Source organism: Syngnathus floridae, chromosome 12, assembly GCF_059516105.1.
Source record: "Syngnathus floridae isolate MCC-2025c chromosome 12, RoL_Sflo_1.0, whole genome shotgun sequence".
NCBI classification, from domain to species: Eukaryota; Metazoa; Chordata; class Actinopteri; order Syngnathiformes; family Syngnathidae; genus Syngnathus; species Syngnathus floridae.
The window spans coordinates 4616494-4631768 of NC_142424.1; the positions used below are offsets into that span (position 1 = coordinate 4616494).

At 47.3% G+C, this 15275-nt stretch overlaps 1 protein-coding gene across 2 annotated transcripts; it reads right to left on the reverse strand.

Annotated features, from left to right (window-relative positions):
* Positions 1-68: 68 nt before the first annotated feature.
* On the reverse strand, positions 69-15096 carry ric1 (RIC1 homolog, RAB6A GEF complex partner 1). 2 transcript variants are annotated; one of them, XM_088392496.1, is made up of 27 exons: positions 14500-15096; positions 12471-12578; positions 8701-8780; positions 8495-8602; positions 7370-7515; positions 7163-7299; positions 6994-7082; positions 6538-6626; positions 6034-6178; positions 5912-5960; positions 5642-5824; positions 5350-5562; positions 5230-5268; positions 5043-5153; positions 4764-4853; positions 4526-4686; positions 4322-4460; positions 4133-4249; positions 3646-4053; positions 3268-3579; positions 3015-3173; positions 2780-2916; positions 2423-2703; positions 2110-2319; positions 1854-2031; positions 1605-1793; positions 69-1527 (listed from the first exon to the last, which is right to left on the reverse strand). In XM_088392496.1, exons 1-27 carry the CDS (start codon positions 14638-14640, stop codon positions 1209-1211), a joined length of 4338 nt encoding a protein of 1445 aa, XP_088248622.1. In that variant the 5' UTR covers positions 14641-15096; the 3' UTR covers positions 69-1208. The 2 variants fall into 2 exon arrangements, with proteins under 2 accessions (XP_088248622.1, XP_088248621.1); XM_088392495.1 differs by having other exon boundaries at positions 6994-7085.
* Between the last annotated feature and the right edge of the window lie 179 nt (positions 15097-15275).

A 15275-nucleotide genomic window follows, 5' to 3' on the forward strand; every position in this document is an offset into this window, starting at 1 on the left:
ACAACATAAAATACTGTTCTTTTTACTGAAGCCATCATTTCTCAACCGCAAATAAGTCAGAGATGTAATCAAAATTTTTTTTAAAAATAATTTATTGTTTTATGTACAAGCAAAAAAATAGAAATGAGTAGAAAAAGAAAGAAAAACATCCAAGGGAGCTTGTGTTCACAGCATTTAGAATGTCTGCTGTATAATATTAGTAGTACACAAGAAGTATTTAGTATTGTACTGATAGGTTAGAGTTTGAGTACCTCATCGAGACACGAAAGACCACATTATTAGGTACACCCACACGTTGGGTTCATTATTGAGACGCGCTGCCTTATTCTGCAAATGAGTCCAAACCTTCGAAACAGTGCAGGTGACGGTGCAGGTGTCCCTAATGTTGTGTCCAGTCCCAGCGTCTAAAGGAGTTACAAAGATCAAGGCCTCTAGACAAAGCAAAACAAAATGTCTTTGGTTCGTCAAGTCAACGTGTTTTTTTTTTCTTTCTATTTTTCAAGTAAAGCGTCAGCATGACGACGGCACTGCTCCAACGTTTTCCGTCTGCGTTGCGAATTAACAGTAATCGTCCACTTAATAGGGTGACATTTGGTCAAAAAAGTAAATTGTGAACCAAAAGAAATAAAGCCGAGTAACATTTGGATACATTGCACGATATAATACTGACGCTCTTAGACCACCTGGATGGATTTAAGAAAAAAATTCATTGTAAATAAAATCAAGGATTCGGAAATGATGATGCTCATAATTACAATAAATAATTCTCATAAATGTTGACCAATACCTTAAAATTAACTCCATGCACAATACAACGTGGTAAAAACAATAGTGTCCAGCAGTCCGGCCAGATACATTGTGGAAAATGATAACAGATCCTTGTTTTTTTTTTTTTTATCCCCCGTAGAAATGTTACTTTTTCTTGTTTTTTAATATATACGTAAGAATCCATTCATCATGATTTGGTTGCGTAGAAAAATAACATCTGTCAAAAAATATGTTTAAAACCGTTATGAGGTATGAAAAAGTATGAAACATCGCATTTTGTTGTTTGTGAGGGTTATTTCCACTCTGACGGCACTTCTTATAGTCTTGAAAAAAAAAAATAGAAGCCGTCAGAAAGGAATTTACTTCCTGTCGGGAGGGAATTGATTCCCAATTTAAAGAAGGGTTGATAATACTGGGTGTAGTAAGAAGCTCAAATGGGTTCAGGACAAGGTGCAGTCGTATGCGCCCTCCTCCTCTGTCTGCTCCTCCGTTTGATCGGGGGTCCTGTCCTCGTTGACCGGTTTGGACTCCAGAGAAGGGAGTGTCAGCAGTCCGAGTGGGGCGGCGGCCACGCACCTTCCACCGCCGTCCTCGGGCCGGGCCGAGGCGACGCCCCCCGGGCCTTCGCCGGCGCTGAGCTTGGCGCTCTGGCAGGCGGAAGGTTGGAAGGCTTCTGGTTGCACTTGCTCGGCGGGCGCCGACGCCAACAGCTGCTGCAGGTGAGGCTGGATGACGTTGAGGAATGCTTTGTAGCCCAGGCTGCAGGGAAATCACAAGGCTTACAATTATAAATCGAATCAAATTATCTAATAATCGATCAAATTATGATCACTCACCAGTCAGTGGAAGTCCAGGCGTCCACAGCCAATAATCCGCTGCGCACGCTCTGCACAGTTTCTACAGGAACTTCAGGGCTGGCTAGGAACGCGATGGCCTGCTTGATGACATTGGCGTCACGCAGGATCAAGCCGATGATCACGCACCACTCCAGGCAGCCCGCCTCCATGAAAACGTGCAGCAGGTACCTGAAAAGGAAGATGTTAAAGCGTGACGGTCAACCAGTCGAGGCGGCCAGACGGTCTTACCTGAGCTGCACTTGCGACTTGTGCGGCCCTTTGTTGGCCAGCTCCATGGAGATGTGCTCCAGCTCTGCCTGGCTCAGGTTCAGAGTGGACGAGTTCTCGTCAACCATTGTCCAATCGCCGTCCGCCACCGAGCTGCTCTCTGTCAGGTCTGTGGCCGAGCCGATGCTGTACTCCTCCACTAAGGGTGGGATTTTAACATCAAATTAATTTCAAATTATTTCCTACGGGAAAGGCAGTCAGCGGCATTGATTTCAACCTTTGTTGGTGAGCAGCGACAGAAAGGCGTCGTGCGTCTGCGGCGAGTGTCGGTTGGATGAGGACGAGGCGGCGTCCATGTCTTTGCTCCTCTGACTGAGGCCGTCCATCCAGGTGTGGTTGGCGGGAGCGGCGGGAAGGGGCGCCGTGTCCATGTCGCTGTTCAGCAGGCTGTCGGCCGACTGGGACTTGAGGAGCAGCGTGTTCAGCACTGCAAAATGAACGTGGAATAATGTCACGAGAAAAAAATACAGAAAGGAAAAAAATACTTTAGATTTCACCAATGACAAAAAATGAACAGATGTAAATCTCACCGGGGCGACATCGACCATTCTTCAACGGCGAGCTGAGGTTGGCCACGGGAATGACCGGGAAGGGCCACAGGAAGTCCTTATGGAGTTTCTTTAGGGCCAAGACGTAGTCATCCACGCGGGCCACGCGGTTGCGCTCGCGGCACAGCCAGCCGATGAGCTCGAAACCCAGCTGGGCCGAGAAGCAGCCCAGGTCGCGGAGGCGCACTTGCTCCAGAAGGTGGCGTGCGTGGCGCCACAGCATCATGTCGATGTACATGTTCTCGGCGCACTCGCCGTCCCGCCTGGCAGGAAGCAAGCAGAAATGTTCTCTCCCTTGTGATGTGTCACAGATCCGATTGGCATGTGGTGCAAGCCTACCCTTTGTTCGAGGGTCCGGCAGGCATGCTGAAGGTCTTCTGTAAGCTGAACTTGCCCGTGCTTACTGAATCAGCAGACTGGGACAAACTGATGCTGCGATTTCGGAAGAATTCGAAGCCGCCGGTTGAGCTGGGCTCCTGGGAAAAACACACAAGACACTTTCCGTTTCATCTTGGCACTTTCTGAAAAAATAATGAATGAAAATGGGGGATTGGTTAGCGACACAGGTTCGTACCTGCGTAGTGGGCGTTGGGGGCGGCGTCTCCATCTCCCCTGAACCAATCGCCTTCAGGAAACGGATCATGTGACGGCAGAGGTCCCACTTGCCCTGCTCCAGTGCCGTATTGAAAAGCAGCGTGGCGTGCTGTCTGCTCACGGCCGGAACCTCCATGTTCTTCAAAGCGAAGCAACACAAGTGAATGGGACTGGACCATCAAGAAAAAAAAAACTGCAGCTGATTTTTGCACAAATTACAATTCTATTCCCACCTGCAGTATGATCAAGTACGAGGCGGCCGTGTCCAGGTCTTGAGCCATGAGGCACTCTTCGAAAAGATCCTTGGGGTTCCCCACGGCGGCGAATAGGTAGTTCCACAGGGCGTACTCGGTCTTGCGGGCGCAGTGCACGATAGTTTGGAGGAAGAGCGGGAACTCTGTGATGAACTTGGCCACGGTGGGCAGCAGCGGGTCGGGGATGGGCTCCCGCGACGTGGCCTCCTCCTCCAGCACCACGTGGACCATCAGCTCCATGACGTGAGGGAAGTACGGCAGCGAGGCGCACGACTGAGCCAGCATCAGCGCCTGCAAATATCAGTGTGAGCCTCGCCATGGAATGCTTTTGTTGCACGCTTTGTTTCCTCCTCATACCTGCTCGCCCAGGTTGCGAACCAGCAGCTGCCTGAGGATGTGGTGCAGGTAGATCTGCGAGGTCCTCTCTACCGTGCAAAAAGGAAACAGCGCCTCCAGCGGCTCGGAGGAACCCTGCAGCCCGTCGTACAGCACCGTTTCGTTGGTGGCGCCCAGCACCAACGCGTCCTCGAACAGCACGGCCAGCGGGTAGATGTTGATGTGGAAGGGCAGCATGATGCGCCGCGACAGGAACGAGTGCGGCTTGCGGTGGTCCCGCGGGAACAAAGGCATCCACACCTTCATGCCAGCTTCGCCGCAGGAGAGCCACAAGGCTTCCAGCAGGTGGCGCTTCTTCCTGTCCGACCGACAGGTGGTCCACACGTTCTCCACGCACTGGGCCAGCACCACCGGTGGGCAGAATGGTAGCTATGCCAAAGAGACCAAACAGAAATTAACCTAAAAAAAAATGGAATGAGCCCTCAAGTTGTTCCCTGGAAGTTCTCACCAGCTTCTTGTTGTTGGCAGGCGTCTCCTTCTCTCGTACCTGCGGCCCTGATCGGTCCCGCTGGAGCATGATCAACTGGCCGGCCAGGTTCAACATGATGCTCTCTGCCATGCAGGCCTGAGGTGGACCCACGTAGCAAAATGTTAAAACTGTTCTTCACCGTGTGAGTGCGTGTGTCGAGTGGGTCACCTGCTGCGGGGCTTTCAGCGTGATGCCCGTCTCAGTGCGCACAGACGTGAGCGTGACAGAGACCACCAGGGCGGGGTGGGGGATGTAGCGGGACATGGATACTTCCTGTAGCAGCTCCACACTAACTGTTGGGTTAGGACTGAAACATAACATCACAATTTATTCACAGATGCAAACTTGCGGTTCTGTCGTGACGTCTCCTACCTGTTGCTCCTCCTCTCGATGCTGTAGAGGCAGATGGAGCAGTCGGCCCGGAACAGGATGACCACGTCCCGGAAAACGTTGAGCAGCAGCGTATCAGAATGCAGTTTGGTGACCGACGCAAAGGCGTTGTCCAGGTTCGACGAGCGCTGATACAATCTCAGCTAAGAAGCGGCAAACGGGACATACGTGTATGACACGCTCGAACAACAATTATCGAGTGATGACGGCGACGCCTCACCTGCTCTTGCTGGTCGATGAAATTATAACAGGCCACCACGACAAAGTCGTTCCACCAAGCCAGACCGCCTGTCACCGTCATGTTCTGCTCCTACGCGGAACCAAAAAAGGCAAATGTGACAATAGCTGTTAATTGCCCTCGCTCATCACAACATTGCTGTGAATCATTTTTCCTGGACGCAAACAAAAGATCTTGACAGTTTGTCAAGCAAGTTCTTAGCTACGACCAAAAAAGGCAATTATAATGAGCAACATTATTTTTACACACACGCATGCATACCTGAGTGATGTTTCCAAACAGTTTCCATTTCCTGGTATACAAGGAGTAATGTGCAAAGCCTCGCCTTCCTGCTACAGCCATGCACTGCCCTGCTGTGTCTATGGCTGCAAACTGGGCAAAAGCATTTAAAAAAAAAAAAGTGATTTTTCAGAACTCAACACGCACAAATCTAACGGCCAATACTCACCCGTATCGGCCAGTTGCTCTCTAAGTATGTGCTATGAATCTGGAGGAAAGAATAAACCACTGTTACGGAGGAAAAGAATCAAACTAGCAATTTGAAATGACGTTGCCGGTGCAACCCTACCTGGACCACGTGCCAGTGCTTGTGTCCCAGTAAAGTGCTGAGTCCCTGAGATAGGGGGGAGTTGAGGTGATGGTGAGGGTGCGGGGGGCTTTCGTCGTGAGGGTTCAAGCGTTGCTGATGCTGCGTGTCGGAGCTGCTGTGGGCCTGCGCCGTGTCGCCGCATGTCAAGTAGAGGCGATCCTCGCCGTGAAGCAGCACCTGCTCCTGGTTACTCTGATCAATGTCGCAGAGGTTGACTTAAGTCACGTGACTTGACTTAAAGAGAGCGAATGGGTGGGGTCGGTGGGCTGACCGTGCAGGGGTTGACGGTGAGGGCGCTCTTGATGAAGTGAAACTGTAAGATGCCAGCTTGCGGCGACGGCGTGGTCATCTGCGTTTCCTCCGTCATCTCCTCCTTGTCCTGCTCCTCCTGTGTTCGCCTCCTCACCGGCTTGGCGGGTAGCACCCACAAGTGGTAGCCTTCTGCTCCCCAGCTCTTTAAAAAAAAATTCAACAATTCTTTAAAAAAAAAAAAAAAAAAAGGAGCTGAACAGAGGACATCAAAACTTTTGAGAGCACAAACCATGGAGCTGATTTTAAGTGGATCCTTCTTGGTGCCATCAGATCGATACCTGTGGAATCACACACAAAGTACACACTCAGGATTTTGATTTTTATGTTTTGTGTTGTTGTGCGTCCACTTACGCAAAGTCCTCTCCCAGCGTGCAGATGAGCTGGGCGCCAAAGACGCTCCACAGTGATAGGCCGCCGCACTCCCACGTCACCATGGCGACGCTGTAGTCAGGCGACCAGCAAATGAGCTTCACTGGACCAGTCTTGTTGTAGATGTCTGGACATAGGGGAGGTTAGACAATTAAAAGTGTTGCAGATTAAACAAAGTTATGTTTTGTAGGTGGGAAAACAGAAGTCATTAAAGTAAAATTATATCCACTTAATTTGTAGGTTCCTGGACTTTTTATTTATATTTTAACTACTCCTAATAAGGCAGTTTATCAAATAAAACATTGAAAGTTGAGAAAAATATTCAAGAAACCATTTTTCTTAATAAAGAAGATGGAATTATACATTGGAATTTTTTTTAATAGAAAATCATGAGTTTGGGTTGAATGAAATGATTGTCCCACTAGGGGGAGCTGTGACATCATTCCACCCATCCATCTGAACTGCTGCTGTCGGATTTTCTGATACCTGGGTAGTGTTTTGGGGTCAGTTCCAGTTTGTGGGAGAGCTGCATAGACCCGGTTGTAGTGTCGATCATGTAAACCAGCACCGACCCGCTGGAAAAGAGTTTTACAATTAGCTCACATCTGTATCAAGCGTGTGAAGCCGTTCCTTGACCCACCCACTGAGCATTTACACGATTACATTGGAATGTAATATTGCTTGCATTTGTTTAAAATACATGTTCCCATTTTTTCCCCATGTGCGCAATCATTCTTCTTCGTGCAAAGAGAAGCCCGGGTGAGCGGCTGACAACGGTGCTCCAGTTTCTGACAAGCACACGCGAGGTCGCCTGGGCAAACACGGCCTGACACATTCTCACACCGGACGCTCAACAATTCCTCTCTGTGCGGATGCTTCTCGGGCCAACGTTGTGGCACGAGCGCTCGCAGCTGGCCAAATGTTGATTGGGTTGGCACGTACCTGGCGCAGCCAAATGCCATCAGTCTGTACTTGTTGTTGACAGCCACGCATGTGCCGTCGCTCACATCGGCGGCCCAGACGCCCTGCAGCTGCTGGAAACATTTGTAGGACTTTAACGAGAAGCTACTTTAATTGATAACCAGCTCAAGATTTTTATTTTTTTCCTTACGTCTGCAGTGATGGTGCTGCTGAGCGGCGTGATGAAGCCCAGACGGCCATCGCTGAGCACCACGGCGAAGCCGTCCAGCGTCTCGCAGTACTCCACGCAGCGGATATGAACACCTTCCAGGTCCAGAGATGGGCCACCTACGCACATCAACACACGTATTGAGACACGCTTTTAGGTGACAAATAGTTCTTTGTTGCCTCGTCGCACCTCTGGCAGACTGCAGGTCGAGCGAGAAGGGGATAGCGGTGAGGCAGATGGCCTTGCGTCCGTTGCCGCCCAGGCCGTCCCAATGCAGCACGTGGAGGTAGCCGTCTGCCGTGCATACCAGTAGTTCCTCCTGGAGGGACTGGAGACTAGCACAAAAGACACACGATATAAAATTTGAATTCTGCTTCAACTCTGGTTAGTGTCGCACGACTTTGAGAGCACAAAAAGATCCCTGTGTGTACATGTGAAGTGCTTCATTGTCTCCTGAAGAGAATTACAACAAGTGAGCATCAGCATGGGGGAGTGATTTTTTTTTTCTTCCAGCATCAAAATAAAAATAACACACCCACTCACCGCCCGCACGAGCAAGCTGAAAAGAGCGCTCGTCAGTGCGGCGGTGACAGCTGCTAACGGCTGTCAAACGAATACAGCGGAGGGGATGACGGCCGTGAAAGGGCAATGAACGAAAAGGGGCTTGAGGAGGGATGAAGTGACAGCGCCTGTCCGTCCGCCAACAAAGAGGATGCTCGGTAGGGAGAGGTTAAAGTGAGCTGGGGAAAAGACAGGATGAAATGTGTCGACAATATTACGCTTACGTAAAGCAGCAAAAGAACAAGTCGGAGTGAGGAGAAAGAAAAAAACAAAAGCAGCTTTGTTCACAGATGCTCCTGTTTTAATCAGTAACCCTGAAGGTGTTGGTGCATTTGCCACAAAGTTGAGAGTTCACTGTCGGTAGCAAGCCAATAAATTAAACCTCATCATATTTTTCAGACTCGTAGTTAAAATTCAAATTCCTCCAAAGTTCCTCCCACATGATTCAAATCAGTAGTAAAATACAGATGAAGAATCGAGGACGCGCAAAAATCCACGCATTCTTTTGTTATGCCGATTGTTCGCCAGCCAGCTCGTTTACATATTTGACGACAGGTCAACCGGAAAAGCTTGAATAGTCAGAGGCTGGCTGGAAAAGGCCAGACAGTAAAGCTCCTTTGTCTTTTCATCTTTCAGCTTGGCTCAGCTCCACTTGCCAAAGTCAAGAGCCAGAGCAGCCGGAAGTAAAGCGACATGACGTGGCGATGTTATCGCGGATGAAGACGACGAGTGACGAAAAGGTCGCCGACCAACCTGGTGACGGGGGCCTCCAGATCGACAGGCTTCTTTATCTCCAGGGACAAAGCGGGGGCGCATTGCTCCTCCTTGTAACCCGGGGTCACCTTCACACGGGGGCTGCCCCTAAAAAAGAAAAAAAAAACCTCTTGCCGTGACTTGTTCACATCTGCCGGTGTGTCACGTCGGGAATGTAAAGCCGCCAGCCAGGGAGAGAAGCTCACTTTGGGTAGATTGGCTCGTAGAGGTTCTTGTCATCCCCAGCGCCCAGTACAGAGAACAAGAGAACGTAGCCTTTGGCGGTCTGAAAATAGAAAGAAACAGGTTCAGTCAGACAAGCAGGATAAGTACATCCTGTTTTTTCATTAATTTCCAGCAGAATATAAAAAAGGCTAAAACGGCTAAACAATCATACGAGTATCATAATAAAACGGAATTAAAGCTGTGTACAGTAGAATATCGGCTACCACTTAAACCCGAATAAGAGTTCAAAGTATGAGCTTCAAATCAGTTTTTATCAGTATTAGGACATATTTCACATTCAAATTGCTCTTGGTATCTTGTAGTTATGACTGATAACACACAAAAGGTGTTTACTGTACGCACAGGAGGACTTGCATGCTGTTTTGAAAACAGACTGTCAAAACAATCTTTAAAATGGATCGTGGCGCTCTTCAAGGAGTGACCATTGCCCTGCCAAACAATAGATGACGTCTGGATTATTAAGTGACTAATAAATCATCAACGCGACCACAAAGGGTGTGCGATTTCTCATCTCCTGCCTCCATTTTTTATTGTGTTGAATAAAACCATGACTCGATTCATTAATGGGATAATTGGAGGATGTGTACCCATTGAACTGAGACACAGTGTACTCAGTGGAGACGCGATTTTAGAACCACAAAGACTAATAAACGTGTGGGGGGAATTTTTTTTTTCTCACTATATAATATGTTTAGCTTGCGGTGTTGTATGGTTGTTGGCTTTTTTTTGCCACTGGAATTTTCCAATGCGGTGACAGAACTGATCATTACTAGATAAAAACACGGAGCAGAGAGAGAAGGAGCACACCATGTGAGCAAGACCGAGGTCTGCAAAAACAATCAAGAGCTCCAAACCGAAAACTGAACTTTGCTGTCTCACAATAAGAACCCTCCCGTGGCAGAGTCGAGACATGAAGCGTCGATTGTGCGACCGACGGGGGTCTTTTTTGTCACCCGATGACGTCAACGGCAGCGAGCGGTTTGGTAGCTTTTCCATCAATGGAGTCAAAGCGGCATTGTAAGCTTCTCTGCACGTCGTAAAAAAACATTACGAGCTCTTGTTGACGTGCTTGCTTTCAAGCAGCCAAAAAACAAGTTCCACTTTTTTATTAGAGGAAGAAACATTGCTGTGGAACTGCTGAACTTGACCAAAAATTACACTTCTTACGTGAATGTGAACTTGGGTAAACAACAGACGCGTTGCGAAAATATCTCCAAGGTTTTCATTATTCTGCTGAAGGCAAAAGACAGCTTGCGGAATTTTTCCAAAACAGATCCAAAATTCCGTTCTGTGGATTGGACAGCTATTTGCGACTCCTTCAAATCACTACAGGAGAACCTCCAAAGTGCTAGTGAAAAAAAATTGACATTTGAATCAGGAACTCGGTCTTCTCGAACTGTCCAAACAGTTGCTAATGCTAATCTCGCCCGGAGCCCGACAAGCCTAAAGACAATAATGACGCCCATTAGTGGAATTAGACACAAAGACGACGCAGGGGGAGAGGGCTTTGAGTTACCAGTAATATGGACTGGGCACAAGGGGGTCCATAAAAGGGAGCAGGAACACAAGTGCCCGACTATTAAACTCCAAAGAACCTGGGAACCTTTTGGAAGTTGTTGAAATCCAAAGCAGAGTGCAAGTTATTTTTTTTTCCTCTTTGAGTCAAAGGCCAACAGTAAACACACTAGTTGGAAGGCGACAAGCAATAAAAGTTCAGCTGGTGTCTCAGACGGGGTCTTAAGAATCGGAGGAGCCAACGAGAATATAAACAGCGGCATTAAAATGGACGCCTTTACAGCGGTACGTCGATTTACGACACGCGAGAAAACGTTTTGCCTTCAATGCAAGCTACCGTGGCTTTCTTGGAGGTCAACTGGAATGATCTTCTGTAGGGGCCCCAATTCCTATAATATAGACTTCTTTGTGTGCGGAAAGCAGCTGTTGAGAATGGTGAGGGAAAAAATACTCCTCGGCGTGACTGTATAATAACATGGGAGGAAAAAAAAAAAAACAGGATGTACAGCCAGAAAATAAAAGCACTCAAGGTAGTTTTGGGTACTGCACACACAAACAAATCCAGCTGCTCCAATGTGTCGGCTGCTCCCAGGTAGACGAATAAACAATAGAAGATACGGAGGATTACTAAAAGGTTTCTGCGGTGGATTGCGATTTCGCTCGAAGGTCAGCAAAGGGTGTGAACATTTTGGCAACATCTGGGAAACATCTGGGGAACGTGAGGACTAAAGCTCCTTTTTTTCCACGCATACAGTTTAAGTATGATCACTTTTCAATAAAATAGCAAGAATTAGTCACGGTGGGTATAAAATGTCAAAGGTTTTGCTATTGTGTCGTCACATAATCAGCCTTGCTTTTGGCTGAGGGCCCGGGCGTGAGCTCACAGTGTCCTCGCTGACCTGCGAGTACCAAAATAAAAAGCCCAGACGAAAGTTTAGGAGCGATTTGCAAAAGGAATTGCCTCAAGGCGTTCCTCGATACGCCGCGTTCACAATAATGGTCAGTGGAGCGAGCGCATTCCCTGGTATTTTTAAACTCCAGCCGCCGCCGTTGCTGCCTGTTGTTTTTGGCCAGGACCGAGCTGGAAATGGGCCTGACCTTCTTCCTGGGACATATTTGCAACATTCACCCCAAAAAAAAAGGGGCGACAGGGTCAAAAGAGAGACGAGGGCGTTGGATGCTATCTATCACTAACCTGTACTAGCTAGCAGTGGTTGCACTTTTTAAAACCCAAACATCATTCAAATGGGCAATACTTGACGTGATGTATCACAGTCTATTTAAAGACAACAACGCTATAATTTAGTTTAAAAAAAAAAAAAAAACATGGTCTCTGCTAAACCGAACACTTAAATGCAAATGTCCATGACTGCGTTTCACAACACACTGCACATCTAGGCCGTATGAATGCGCTGATGCATGAAGATGCTAAACTGAACTTCAAAAGGCAAACGTTGATGCGAGCCAGATTTGGGGGTGGCTAAACCAAGGAAACCTGAAATACTGTTTAGAAATTCGTGCTCCAACGATAGCACTTGGTTTTTTTTTAAAACTGATATTTAAGTTTTGATACTGTAAATTTTGCATTTGTGCATTGTTCAGATTTATTTCCGGAAGGACAGTTTTGACACCTTCAGTTCTCCTTTAAGGAGACGGTTTCCTTGCACTTTCGATAAAACAAAGTTTAAAGTTCAACCTTCTTCAGAAGAGTCTCAAGCCTGTCGTGTAAACACGGCCGTCAGCCGACTGATTAACTCAGTGGGATAGAAAATACAAGATGGAAGGAATACAAGTCATTGACGACGGCATCAAAAACATGCCTGCATACCCTTTATGACCATTTGGCCCTTTTACTGGCTACTGTTGAGTGTATTTACAAGGTGCCATTGGACTTTTAAGTTCTATAGGTAATTAGCAGGTAATGGCAAAGGCCCCTTAAGAGTAGACAAATGGGCACTGTTGAAAGGAGCTGGACTTCAGACAAAGGTGATCAGGCTTTTATGGGCCCTGCGACGGTGTGTGACACACTCTCCGTTCCCTGAGTCAGCGCTTAGTTTGAGAACCCATGATAACACGTTTCTTCTTGGCAATTGAATTGTTTGGAGAAGCTGTTGTTGTAATTAGGAAATTGGAATTATTTCAATGGCGACTCCATTTTTATGCAAATAACCCGAAAATAATTTCACACAATCCAAAACATGGAGTATTCACTTACCGCCACGGCTATCATGGAGTCGTCCGGTTTCCATTCGGCCTTCTGGTAGAATCCAAACTGTGCCACTGCCTTGGCAGACTCGACGTAGCTCGCAATCAAAACGCTGGGCTGCGAGTAAAGACATGCATGATTTGGCAGAACATGAAACGTCAGCAACCTACACAGTAAACACACCCAACCACATACGACAAATATTTAAGGCTCATTAGGAATAATTAACAGCTGTCTCGGATGAATGACAGGCTCGTTTATGTTGAGTTGTAACGGTGCCGACGTCAAAGCTCCGCCCGCCATCCACTACATCCGACGCTGAGCACAGATGACCGACCGCCTGGAAGCCACCACGTCATCAAAGTATTTGTTCTCCCATGTGGAAGTTGACTAGCTGCCATTCATGAAATGAAAAGTCTAATCTTCCAGCAGGTCCATGCGGTCATTAATCAATCGAGTCATTGGGCGTTCGTGGTGGGATTATTCGCTGCCGGCCGTCTTTTGGTTCTAAACGCATTTTCAAGGGCAGAAAAGTATCACGTATCCTTGGACTGGAAGCGGAGAAGGCTTCGGCATGGCTTCGCCGTGCGGCGTCGCAGCCACATAATTAAAAGTTAATAATGTCAGCGATCTCTGTGCACACACAGCTCATTGACATCTCGCCCTATTTTGCAATGCGGCAGTAAAACGCTACTAACCGCCTGCAGCTAAAAATACAGCAGTGTCTTGAGATAAGAGCGATGTGGCTTACAGTTTTGCTTCAACAGACAAGCCCCCTCAATTTGTCCCCATGTAACGAATAATATTAGTGCTGTACTGACGAGATCAGAGAGAAGTTGAGACAATGGGACAAGATGTTTTTAGGCACGATTGATTAACATGGTGAAATGAAACTTTTCTCTCAAAGCACAACTCCACTGTTAGGCCACGTGTAAACGACATTGTAATAATTCCTACGCTGTTGCTTCCCTCGTACCTCGCTACAGACACGGCTAAGCTACTGTGCGACACGGATTAGTCATAACACCTTGAATGAACTGACTGTGGGCTGGCTGGGCTTCACGACTAAGGGGATTTAAAACAGTAGAGACATTTGCAGAAAGACGCTCACTAAATCAGGGCTGGAAATTGAGGGAATTCTTCAGAATGGAATGATCTAATGAAATGTGAGTGGAAATGCTGGCAAACTATTCCGCCGTGAAACTATGTCATAAACTAAGCAGAAAAGAGAACTCGGGGGGGGGGAGTAACAACCAAAAACAAATAACTGAAACTGCAGCTGTACAAATGTTTAAAACCCAAACAGCTCATATAAATAAAGGGGAAAAGTTAAATACAACTGATTGTACTTGTTCACTGCTTAACCAAACCATAAAAGGCCGTTTATTAAAAACCTCTGACAGAATCTCTCGTTTGTTTCAATCCCAAAGAGATTTCATCGGGAAAAGTGGTTGAGCTAATCCGGCACGTTGGACCAAACACATGTACTAGTCGCATCTGTCCTTTGCAGACGACGCCTCACCAATGCTGGCAAGGAAAGAAGAAGGGGAAGCAAAACATGGTCACGTCCTGGCCCGGTGCTTATGAAATAAACAATGACCCTAAATCCATTGTCGAAGGAGCCGAATTAGGTCGTCAAAGTATACAAAGCACTCAATGGGCCTGTTCCCCATACCTGTTTATTCCCTTTGCTGGTTATCATGCATGAATGATTTCTAATATTTGTAAAAGGTCTTTAACCTTTTGTCCAGGTGAACTTTAGACAATATGAAGCCTAGATAATTACAAGTAATCAAAGTAAAATCATGTAGTAGTAATAATATAGGAGGTAAAATAGGACATGGACAGAAAACATTCATCAGGTTGACACTATTGAGAGTTCAGTTGTGCAGACAAGGTCGACTCATGTTTGTCTTGTAAATGTACAACCTATGTGTTACAAAATACCTTTACATTTCCCACAACACCAGTGACGATGCATGGAAGCATGCTAGTGATTCAATTAATGCCGTTATGTGGATGCTGCGGCTTCCCTTACCCGACTGAACCAGATGCTGAGCTGCGTTTCGGAAAGCAGGGCGAAGTAGAAGCGCTGCGAACTGGGCTGGATGTGGAAGGGCTCCTCCGCGCTCTTCAGCGGGCACATGAGCCTCCGTGGCCAGCCGGTGAGGAAATACATGACCGCCAACTGGCTCCGGTTCGGCTGGTCCCCCTTTTTCTACTCCACCACTTCACTTTTAATCCACTTCACACATATTGGGTCGTAAAGTGAAAAGCAGAAAAAAATGCGACAAATACAGAACGTGTTTTTGTCGCCGTTTTGAGTCCATGAATGTCCATGAGAACAATCCGGGAACCCGATGAAGCTACTCAGCTAGCTTACGCTAGCGGAGCTTTTTCCAACTTGACGCTAACGAGCTACCCCTGAGGCCGAAAACAATAGCAACCAAAACAGGAGCAGAAGAACCGACACCACTGAGGATCACTTCCAGGTGTACGTTGGGTGATAAACATCAACTACCGCCGTTGTCTCAATTGCCATGAAGTCGGTTCCAGTGGTGTTTACCGACCGTACGGCGTTCGGCTCTCGCTCCTCGGTGTCTCCTCACCGACGCCATCTTTTGCTCGACGCTGATTGGCCACCGCCACCAAGTTTAGGTTGTTGACATGTGACGTCAGTCGGCAGTGCCACGTTGAATCGGTTTGTAAACACTGCCACCTTGCGGTCATTGCTATTTCTGAAAAAATATGAGCTCAGAATAGAAATAAGTGGTACGTTGGACAAAGTAATGTTATATGTAATAAGTTGATGTA